Source organism: Acipenser ruthenus, chromosome 40, assembly GCF_902713425.1.
Source record: "Acipenser ruthenus chromosome 40, fAciRut3.2 maternal haplotype, whole genome shotgun sequence".
NCBI lineage: Eukaryota > Metazoa > Chordata > Actinopteri > Acipenseriformes > Acipenseridae > Acipenser > Acipenser ruthenus.
In genome coordinates, this window is record NC_081228.1 from 10422347 (window position 1) to 10434411 (window position 12065).

Here is a 12065-nt window from a genome sequence, read left to right on the forward strand (position 1 = left end):
ATTTATGTCGGCGAGTGCCGTATGTTTCATTGTTTGTATTTTGACGGCGTAGCCGATTTTGTTTTGTTTAGCGTGGATGGGTAGCCCCATCCACAACATAATTAAAACTCATGCAGAAGGAGATGGTCACCTGTTGCAGCTCTCGGCACTCAGGGTGGGGTGTTGGAAGGAGAGAGCGAGAACGAGAGGAGAGAAACAAAACAAAACAAAAACATAAAGATTCCAGGAACAGTGACAGCAACTGCCCAGCCTGACCTGGGATCGGATTATTTATCTGTCCTTTGGTGCCATCTTGCGGATATTTTCTGTAATGCGGGTTATTTTATCCTCAACCAAAATGGCTGCTACTCCAATGCTAAGTATAGGAGTGAAGCCAGGTATTGCCCTATTTGCTGTCTGCCAATGCGGCGTTGTTTCCGTGTTGCAGCGAAAACCGGTGTTTTTACAGTTCCGGGCAGGCAGTTAATTCTGAAGGAAAAAACAACGCGAAAACTGGTAGGAAGGAAACTGCAGAACTTATAAAATTACCAATGAATATTTCAGTAGTTCGGGACAAACACCAATCACAAAATGTTTTAGTACAAATATTTATTGTAGAGAATGCGGAGTATGCGATTTAACAGAAAAGTATGCTGTATATACACATTCATTTGGCATCAAACCTAACTTGGTTTGAGGGTTCGCTGCCTGGCCAACTGGACGAGGCTGAGACCCCCAAAAAGAACAAGCCGGTCTCAATGCCACAATTAGAATTGAATATAGCCCACTTGAAGGTTTAGCCAACCTTTAACAAATGATCATCAGCACGCAGGAGAGGAAAACAACACCCATTTTTGGGAAATAAACCTCTGGGAATCCATGGCTGATTCGATTGCCCTTCCTCCAGGCAGGCTACTAACAATTAAGAGCACATTTCTGTAAACGCATTTTTAGGCTCCATAATATTTGTTATAATGTGAACTTGGTAAGCACCGGAGGATCAACGACCTAACCGTTTGATAAGAGAGTCTGGAACTCAGTGGGGAAAAAGCTGCTACGATTCTGAAGGAAGGACCGGAAAACTGCTCAGCTGCGAATCCGGACCTGGAAATAAATCAGGTGAAAGAAGAACAAATGTTGGGTGACGATTGTTCAGTTTTCGTTAATAAACAGCGGGCCTGAGGGTGATGCGCCCTGAGAAAGATAGAGATGGACAAGAGAGAAAGGGGTCATATGGCCAACATGGGAGTTTAATTTATAAACAAAATTGAAAAGCTTTCTCTAATCTTCCTGGTCCGTTTTACTTCTTTTGAGCAGGAAGGAAAGAGTATCAGATGAGGGGATTGCTAGGTCAGAGATTAAGGGGTGAATCTGGGGGTTGAATTTGAGAGCGATGTAGACTCCCAGCACCTATGGGAACCCAAGAAGGCTAAGAGAAAGATCTGTAAGGTTTTATCTAAAACAGGCAGGAGTAGCTGGAGCAGATGAGAGGCACCAAGAGAGTACGTTGATGGCAAGCAGGATTCTGATAGTTGAAGCCCTTTCAGGATTAGTGAAATTTGTGAGTTGCAGAGTGTAGAGCTGGGACACTGAAATTGAGTTGAGTTTGTAGAAAAACTTGATGCCGGAAATTCAAATCTTATAGCTCTGTTCTTAAGGGACATAAAACAGGATGACACTACGGGCACTGAAAATGATGGAAAGGAATGTTGAATGCAAAGTGAAATTTTAAAGCAATTCCAGGATGACCGGTACATTTGCAGTGAGCGGGGAGTGATGCTGAGAAGAGTTGTTTCTAGAGCCTGCAGAAATCAGGGAATGCAGCAGGTGGCTCACATGAATGTCAGGTCTGAAAAATGAGGAATCTGAGTTTGCAGGAGGTCGTCTTCGGAAGCCAATGCTCTGAATCTCTGCATTTGGAAACGAGAAAGAGAATCAATTATATTCAGGTGGCCGAGAATGTGTTGAGCTCTGGAAATGAACTGATGAGTAACAGATAAACAGGTAATCCTTCTGAATATTCTCATTATATGGTGGGAGAATGAACGATCTTGTTAAAGATTTAGACTGAAGGTGAATTGTGAGTGGAGAAGAATGGATTTTGAGCCCAGGAAGACCCCCAAAAGGAGTGCGGCTACAGCAAATGGACACACTTTGCGCAATGACGAGGAGTGATCGGTTATAGGAATAATGCTGAATTCGTTGGGCCATGGAGCAGAAAACCAATTTTCCCTTGTAGTATCCTCCAAAGCCAAGAGAGAGAGCTGCATCTTTGAACGGCTGAATGTCTTTGTGCAGCAGGAGACAGTTGTCGTAAAAGAAAGTACTGCCATTCCTTTCTTTTAGTAGGAGCTCCCACAGGCGGAGTTCCTTGCGAAAAAAAAGGAACCAAACCATAAGTATGACATCATTGAGGGAATCGACAGAAAGGATCAAATAGAGAGAGGGTAGGAGATAAAAGCTCTGCCTCGAGGATTTATCCTCATTGCGTACAAATTGCAAAGCATATGACATGGTTTATTTAAATTTCGAGAAAGCTTTTGACAAAGTCCCACATAAAAGATTAATTTCTCATATTGAACGCAGTAGGGATTCAAGGAAATGCATGCACGTGGATTAGGGAGTAGTTAACATGTAGAAAACAGAAGGCCTCCAGAGTATGCAGTATTGCGGCCCTGACTGATATTCAAAGAAATGGGAATGGTTTTGAAAGTGTTTGAATAAACTGCCGGTAAGCTGAAAGAAGAAAAGCATCTCACAGAGAAGAGACCACTATGGGGTCGTGCTGGACACCCATGGTGGCCAGGGAGGTCACTGCAGGGGCCTGCTGAATGCCTGCAGTGAGGGGAGGGTAGCCTAAAAGGTTACATTTGGAAGACAGCGGAGGTAAGGAATAGAAGGGGGCAGTGGGGCCCTGTTGAAGCTCACAGCTGGTAGAAAACCGTTTGACAGAGAAGGGAGCACTATGGAGGCCTGCTGGAAGCCCATAGTGGCCAGCGTGGTCACTGCAGGGGCCTGCAGTGATGGGGGGTGGGGAATGCGGGAGCAGCCGCACCCAACTGTAATTACTGATTAGAGGAGACATCAAAAATAGAGCAAGGTAACCAGTGGTGTATTACAGGGATCAGTATTAGGTCCTCTGCTATTCCTAATCTACATAATGATTTAGATTATGGAATAGTAAGTGTCACCAGTCGTCAAAGCACGAGACTGCTTAATCTAATATGTTATTTATAGTAAACTTTTGGTTTATTAGTAGCCAACTACGCCACCTGGTGATGGTCAGGCACCAGGACCTGGATTTTAAACAAGTGAACACAGGTTCGTTTGTAAATGTAACTAGTTGGGAACCACCACAAAACGCTAACCACACCAAGAGGCAGACACAAATTACACGGTATAAAATGGTTTATTAAAACAACACAATAAACCAATAAGTAAAAATCACAAAATAAAAACCCAAAACATAACACCCATATCAATAGCTAGGGCGTAAAGTAACAAATTAAAAACCCCCCACTACAGTGACTAGGGAGCAAAGTAACAAAATAAAATTAATAAAGCCCTCCAGTAATAACTAAAGAGCTATCGCTTCAATTTGCTCAATCTCCACTCGAGTCTTCAGGGGCAGGTAAACAGCGTATTCCCAGCTCCACAAAATCCCTGTCTTCCGTACCACAACCAGGACAGTCCCCCATTAACATGTGCCCTCTCCTGGAGAAAAGAGAAGGAAAGAAAACACAGCAGCAATAATCTGTTCCAACAGCGCTTAGTTCTCAATCGCACCTTGCTAGGTAGAGTGAAACAGTGACAATATAAAGGAGGTCAAATAAAACCAAGACATATCTAAAATCCCACAACAAATAGAAGCACCTCCAATCAGAATCAATACAAATAGGAAGAAAGGGTACACCAGGGTCCACTGTAACAACTAAAGTTGCTGACAATTATAAAATCACACGCAATTTCCATCACCCAACGATTTGCTTAATACACCCAGTAATCTAGGTAGCAGACACAATCCAATGCAGCCTCAAACCATAATCCCAGTTCCAGCTCCAGTTCCGGTACTCCAGTATTCCAGTACTTCAATCAGCAATCCCAAGGTGCACCAGAATTCTCCTCCCCAGTTCTCATCCTCTGTATCCTGACATCTGTATCCTGGTGCGTCTCCTTCTGTATCCTGGTGCGTCTCCTTCTGTATCCATGGTGCGTCTCCTTCTGTATCCATGGTGCGTCTCCTTCTGTATCCATGGTGCGTCTCCTTCTGTATCCATGGTGCGTCTCCTTCTGTATCCTGGTGTGTCTCTCCGTTCTATTCATGCTGTGCTGCTTATAAACCCAGTTGGCCACTCCTATTCCTGCTCAAAACCAATCAGACACCCAATATCTAATTGGCACTAGCACTAGCCCAAAAACTACATTTCCCAAAATCTAACAGGAAATGTCTATATAAAGGCGCGGGTTGATGACGTCACACTTCTGCTTCTCCTCAGTCACAGTGCTCCGTGTAATACAAACAAAAAAACGAGGTGAGTAACTTAACTTACAAAAAATAAATAAATGTGCTTCATAACAAAGTAATAAAGTGTTCTCACAACAAAAACAAAAGTTAAATATGTGATAAACCAATAATATAATAATAATAAAAAAACGTTATTTAAAAATACAAACAATACAAAATTAGAGACTGGGCTGGAAACGCTAAAATTGTCATTCTGTGACATAAGCAGACTTGTTAAATTTGCACACAACACAAAAATAGGTGGAGTGGCAAACACTGTTGCAGCAGCGAAGGTCATTCAAAATGATCTAGACAGCATTCAGAACTGGGCAAGCACATGGCAAATGACATTTAATAGAGAAGTGTAAAGTACTGCACACAGGCAAGAAAAATGTGCATTATAAATATCATATGGAAGATACTGAAATTGAAGGAATCCTTGAAAAAGACCTAGGAGTTTATGTTGACTCAGATATGTCTTCATCTAGACAATGTGGGGAAGCTGTAAAAAGGCCAACAAGATGCTCGGATATATTGTGAAAAGTTTTGAATTTAAAATCAAGGGAAGTAATGTTAAAAATGTACAATGCATTAGTAAGACCTCACCTAGAATACTGTGTTCAGTTCTGGACACTTCATTAAAAGAAAAAGGATATTGCTGCTCCAGAAAGAGTGCAAAGAACAGCGACCAGAACTGTCCCGGATTTAAAACACATGTCGTATGCAGACAGGCCAAAAGAAAAGAAGCTATTCAGACTTGAACAAAGACTACGCGGTGATCTGATTCAAGCTTTCAAAATCCTAAAAGGTACTGACAACGTCAACCCAGGAGACTTTTTGAACCAGGACCAGGGGTCACAAATGGAAATTAGACAAAGGGGCATTCAGAACAGAAAATAGGAGGCACTTTTTTACATAGAAAATTGTGAGGGTCTGGAACCAACTTAGTAATGTTGCCGACACCCTGGGATCCTTCTTGATCCTTCTTGATGATACTCTGAGATCAATAAGCTACTAACAACCAAACGAGCAAGATGGGCTGAATGGCATCCTCTTGTTTGCAAATCCTCCCATGCTCCCATGTAGTTTAAATGGCCTAGGAGGGACAGAAGATTGCGTTTAGTGGGGGGGGGGGACCGGACCGGACAGAAAAGTGGAAATATAAAAAATACAATCCCCTGAGGACAGGCTCAATGGGCATGATTTTAAATGTGTTTGATATATTGGCTTTAGTCAGTCATGCGTTTTTCCCAGCAATTTTGGTTAAGAATATGGCATGGTCGATTTGCATATTGCAGGGAGCAATCTTCGTGAGGGACTGTTGATGCTGGGTGTGGTGGAGTTACGGTGAGCGGAAATGAAGGAAGTTACAGGCAGAATAGCACAGGTTCCATCAATGAAGTTATTACAAATCTGGCAAAACAATATCTGGATACAAATGCTCAAAACTGCAGATGAGCAGTGAGGGAAGGGAACCAGAAAGGTTAGGGAACCTGCAGTGAGAGAAGGGAACCAGAAAGGTTATAGTTAGAGGTGAAGGGAGCACTATGGGGGCCTGCTGGACGCCCATAGTGGCCAAAGAGATCACTGCAGGGGCCTGCTGGACGCCTGCAGTGAGGGAAGGGAACCAGAAAGGTTATAGTTAGAGGTGAAGGGAGCACTATGGGGGCCTGCTGGACGCCCATAGTGGCCAAAGAGGTCATTGCAGGGGCCTGCTGGACGCCTGCAGTGAGGGAAGGGAACCAGAAAGGTTATAGTTAGAGGTGAAGGGAGCACTATGGGGGCCTGCTGGACGCCCATAGTGGCCAAAGAGGTCATTGCAGGGGCCTGCTGGACGCCTGCAGTGAGGGAAGGGAACCAGAAAGGTTATAGTTGGAGGTGAAGGGAGCACTATGGGGGCCTGCTGGATGCCCATAGTGGCCAAAGAGATCACTGCAGGGGCCTGCTGGACGCCTGCAGTGATGAGGGGGTGTAACCAGAAGGTTACAGATGCATATTATACAACAGTGGCGGGTGTCGAAACCCCCAGGATAGATCGCGGGAGCAGCCGCTCCTAACTGTAAAAACAATCTCTGGAAACAAATGCTCAAAACTGCTGAAGCGCAGAAAGAAAAGCATTTCACAGAGAAAGGATCACTATGAGGGCCTGCTGGACGACCATAGTGGCCAAAGAGGTCACTGCAGGGGCCTGCTGGACGCCTGCAGTGAGGGGAGGTAACCTGAAAGGTTATAGTTGGAGCCAGAATGCTCAGGAACTGCTAAATGAGCCTTTGATTGACAGGTGCGATGGTCCTGCTTTCGGATTTTTCCGGTAGTAGAAGCGCTTCGTGGAGATGCAGTCGGTGCGGGCGAGGTGTTTCAAGTCCGCTTATAATACGCGGAAATTGGGCTAGCTTCTTGAGTCGTGGGTTGGAATTTGTAAAAACACCCATACTGACATGGGTTGGGCTTGTTTTGTCGTGATACTTGGCAACACTGGGTAAAGCAACGATCAGTGCTGACGTCATAGCGCCTGCGACGGGAAGGATGAAATAAAGTAAACAAATTCTCCTTACGTGCTGTAGATTTGAATGGGATGTTGTTGCTACGAAGATAAAGCTGGATCCGGGAGATCGTCCAGTCTCTGATTTCAGGAGTTGCGGAGGAACGAGTGGCCAGGCGGGAGCCACAGCAGACAGGAGAAGCTGACATCTGGGCAGAGATGTTTGGAGTGGTAATACTGCCGACCGAAGTTGTGGTGGAGTTGGCCCGGGAAGGGCTGGTTGAACTGGTTGCGTGGATCTCGGCTCCGGGGAAACAGCAAACAGATCGTCATCCGTCGAAACGGAATAATCCAGAATGCAGACCATGATGCGTGCATGTACGATGAAATCAAAATGCAACTGAGAGATAAGTGAAGAGGGTATTTATAGTGCTAACAATTTAAATTAGCTAATGTGTAAATTGAATGATTCAATTTGGTGATGCGGAGATTGGTGTCCGACCCTCCTCCCGAACTTTAATTATAAATTTCATTTAACCAGCACGTGAAGTGATTTGTGCCCTCCTCGTGCCTAAATACAAATCTACACTTTTTAAATCACACGTGAAACACAGACCCGTTTATATCCCGTGTACCAATCTATACACCAACATTAACACACGCACGCAACATACAACACATAATATGCACACAGGGGCGGGGCACATTGCCACAGGCAGGCATTGCAGATCCAGGGCTGGGGTGTTGGAGCATTTTTTTTGGCTGTGCATTGTCAATGCTTTTTGTTGCAGATGTGACACTTGAGCTGATAAGGGAATGGTCACAATCCCCTTGAATTTGTACAAAGAGTATTTCAATGTAAAGCAATGAAAAAAAGAAGCCAAAAAAAGCAGCTTCAAGCTGTCATCAACCCGCTTTCTCTCTGCCACACTATGAGCCCCACACAGTGAAGCCAACCAGACCCATCACGCCGTCGGAGGACTCGCGCAGATCCAGTGATAAGAAGACAGCCAGCAGTAGTGAGGCAGGGATTACCCAGCCGACTTCAGCACTCCCCATATGGGCAACGCTTGGCCAATATTGCGTCGCCCCCTGGAAAGTCCCGGCCACAGCCGGCGATGGCATAGCCCGTATTCAAATCAGCGATTTCCAGGCTATAGCTCCTACACACACTGACACACACATATGCTCAACACAGCCAACTATCTCTCCTTACCTGCCAGACAGTTATAAATGCTTTTGGTTTTTGGCAGTGGTTTCAGGTTGATTTGATTCCCGTTGACGGCCACCACTTGGAACCTCTCGAATGGCGGCACCAGCACCTCGTCTTCAGTTGGGAACATCGAATAACTTTGAATCGATGCGCCCTGGCATGTGCGCATGTGGAAAATTGTTCCGGATCCAAAATGCATGGCTTTTTGTAGGCTTCGTGAAGTGGAGGTGAACTGGCCGAAGCGGACAGTTTTACCCTTGCCCACGCTTGTGGGCTTGGAAACGCCCCTGTACACATGATAACAGTTTTTAAATGTGGTTTTCAGCTTTTTCAGGGCATCGGTTATGTAAAAATGCAGCGCCTTGAACGGGAACGCCTTGTAATTCTTTCCGCCTCCGTTTCTGACCGCTGTGTTGAAGTCACTGTAAACGCCTGGCATTGTGTAAGCGTAGATGGCAGTGGCTTGTTCTAGAGTCAGATATCCCAGAGATTTGGATTTCATTGCCGATTTTGCGTTGGACCAGGCGGAATTAAATTTTGGGTTCTGTTTCAGTTCTCTAGGCAGGTAAACCTTTTGAACTTTTTGTAACATTTCGTTTCTGCAGCCTTTATATTGATCATCCAGGGAATGTTTTGAGAAGTCCATCGGTATTGGAGAATTCTGAAAATAGAAAAAACAAAATGGCCGCCGTTCATGGACAGCAGATTTTGTGCAGTTTTGTGTAGATTTTGTGCAGTTGCATAAATCATGACGATGTGATCACAAAATATACTTGAAATCTCCCAACCTAAACAATTTTAAAACATTTCCAATTAAGCAAATTATTTTAGTTCAATTTAAGGGCTCAATGAAGTAAACTCCTCGGTTGGAACAAAACCCAGCAGAGACACAGACAGACAGTCTGTTAATTTAGATATTCTTAGAAAAAAAACAAAAATATATATATAAATAAATATAAATTAGGGCTTCTAGTTTTGAGTTTTTATTTTTGATAATCACCCTGTGACGACGTCCCTTTAAACATGTTTTGATATGTTAATCAAACTCTAATTACCAAAATAACTAGTTTCTTTTTACCCTCATATACATCTTGATTGATTTAACAAACGACATTGTGCAGCATTGGTCTCTCCTGATTCATTTCGTTCTGGCTTCAGTGTAATTATTGCCTAATTCAGCCTTGCAGCTTGTTGTTTTCTAGGCATCTTTAATTGTCAAATACCTTTGAATCAATTGAAAAGTCATTCAATCAATTCCTTTATTAAGGGGGCCTGGGTAAATCAAAACCAGGAGGGTCTGTCTGTGGCACTCCAGAGCCAGGGGGTGATTTGAATTCCTCTTCAATCGCCCCTGCCCTGCCCCGTCCCGAATATGCAAAACTACAGACCCGTCTCTTTGGTGTATTTCATTATCAGAGCTATAACATAGGAGAAAAGAAAGAAACCTGCAGTTAATGCTTATTTGAATACTAATACAAAGTGTGTATGAATATTGAAGAGATTAGTAAATGGATGATTGTACCATTGCCGATAGTAAAATTGGTTTCCATTGCAGGTAATTTCTGTGAAACAGCTCATTTTAATAACTGCAGCATTTTAAATAAAAGTCCTATTTTTTTATTTATTTTTTAATAATCTAAGAAGAATTGAGTGTACTGCAGTCTCATTGAAACTGCTGTGCGATAGGAGTCTCATTGAAACTGCTGTGCAATAAGAGTCATATTCCCACCCCTGAAGTGCATGAATGCCAGATCATGCTCTATAGTTAAAGCAATAACTCCACACAGACGCACAAGTGATTTTTGAATGATGCTCAAAAAGCTGTTTTATTGCAGAAAGAAAATGAAAGAAAGACCACATCAAAAGCCACGGAGAGAGAGAGACTCCATACAATGCTTTTTCTTTTTTTTTTTTTACATTTCATGTTCTGAACATTCAAACACGGACCCTCTATTTCTGAATGTAGCTTTGCTCTTATAAAAGCTGCCAAGTCTTTGACTTAAAGACTTGTGTCTCTCCATCTGTTTGAAATGGTTTATACAGCGCACAGCAAATGGCCCACAATGAATGAATTTAGATTGAATATCTGTATTGTGCAGCCTGCGTTGGTCACATGACTCGTGTCACGTGACTGTAGACTCATCTCTGACATCACCCGTGTGTCTTTCCTTTATGCACTGCAATGAAAAAGAGAAATAAATGACAAGTGGGTAGCAATGTGAAACACAGACTATATTCATGCAAAAACTGTTCAAGTAACGCTAAGCTTTCTCAAACAAAACCTGCAAAACTAATGCAATTACTAGTTACCATTTTTGTTTTATTTGGAATCAGCAATTATTTTAACCACGTTTTCTCCCCAATTTGGAATTCCCAATTACTTTAAAAGAGCCTGTCTGACCACTGCAACCTCCCCCCCACTCCCCCTGCAGTGACTCAGCTTGAAGAGATGAAGACAGACAAGTATGGCAAGCCGTTTTAACATATAATCCTCAATTGCTGATATCAAGAATGGTATTATTGATCTCACGAATGTTATCTTTGATATCAGTATTGTAATCGTTTTCTTGATGTCAAAAATAGAATTGTTTATTGGAAATACAATTGTTGATATCAAAATAAAAGGTACTATTGTTGATATCCACAATTATTTTTCCAATATCAACAATTCTATTTTTGATATCAAAAAATAACATTGAGAATTGTTGATATCAAAAATAGAATTGCTGATATCAGCAATACATTACTGATATCACTATTAAAATTGCTGATATCAGCAATTGAGGATTAGATGTTAAAAAGGCTTGCCATAGACAAGCGCACTCAAGCTTCAGTCCTCCGAAACAACAACGTGCTTCAAGCTGTCAAGTCGAGCTGCCTGCTTTCTTTCACACTGCAAGCCAGCTGTGAAGCCAATCGGGCAATCTAAGAAACCGCTGTCACTGTAATGACCTGCTGCCCAGTTTGTAATGTACCTGGCGTAGGGAGGTTGTTTTTCCACGTCGCTCTCTGTCTGGAAATTATTATTATTATTATTATATAAATTGGTTTACTTATTGTACATATCGTTATTATAGTGTTTGTATACTGTGATATGTGGAGGGAAAGCTTTGTTTTTAGTCTTTATTTTTTATTATTGTTCTCGAATCTATTTAGAAAATAAAACCGTAACGCAAATAAATACCAATGTATATAGAATACAATAATTATGTTTATTGGTAAATGTTCTCATGTAAAAATGGAAAATTACAATGAGAAAACATTTAAAAAGTATATTTATAAATCAACCTCTAGCGGTATGATGCGCGTGCAGTTCACATTTAAATGTGTGTGTGTGTGTGTGAATGAACACTGTATAAAGTAATAACCGTTATTCTTTATGGATGTATATATTGTTTTATATTATTATTTTTGTCTAGCAAATTAATTGTTTTCCTTTGATCCTTTGATGTATGTAGGTGTGGTATTGAAGGAGGGCCACTTAATTCATCCTTTTCTTCTTTACTTTTGCCTTGAAACAGACAGGCCGTATGATACGGTAGACTCAATAAACAGCTGTTGGTGAATGACTAATCCAGGACTGATTCTTTAAAAAAATAAAAATAAATTACACAAAGCAAAATAAGGCCAGCTACACTTGGTCAATTTGCCACCCCCTGGGACCTCCTAGCTTCAGCTGGCAATGGCATAGCCCCGGATTCGAACCAGCGATCTCCTATAGGGCGCATCCTGCACTCCAGCAGATTGCCTTTACTGGATATGCCACTTGATAGTCTGCAATCAAGAGTTAAAAGTCAAACTAAACTTCCTGCGTTTTTGAGCCAGATGGCCTGCCGCAACATCTCTCTCCTTACCTGCCAGACAGTTGTAAATGCTTGTGGTTTTTG

General features: G+C 42.4%; 1 protein-coding gene across 1 annotated transcript; it reads right to left on the reverse strand.

Annotated features, from left to right (window-relative positions):
• Nucleotides 1-8167: 8167 nt before the first annotated feature.
• Nucleotides 8168-8829, reverse strand: LOC131708054 (NAD(P)(+)--arginine ADP-ribosyltransferase 2-like). The gene has a single exon (XM_059009970.1). It carries the CDS (start codon nt 8822-8824, stop codon nt 8168-8170), a length of 657 nt encoding a protein of 218 aa, XP_058865953.1. The 5' UTR covers nt 8825-8829.
• Nucleotides 8830-12065: the final 3236 nt, after the last annotated feature.

What these genes read in the sequence shown, in the direction of transcription:
- LOC131708054 (XM_059009970.1), bottom strand. Translation starts at nt 8,824, where the DNA reads ATGGACTTCTCAAAACATTCCCTGGATGATCAATATAAAGGCTGCAGA.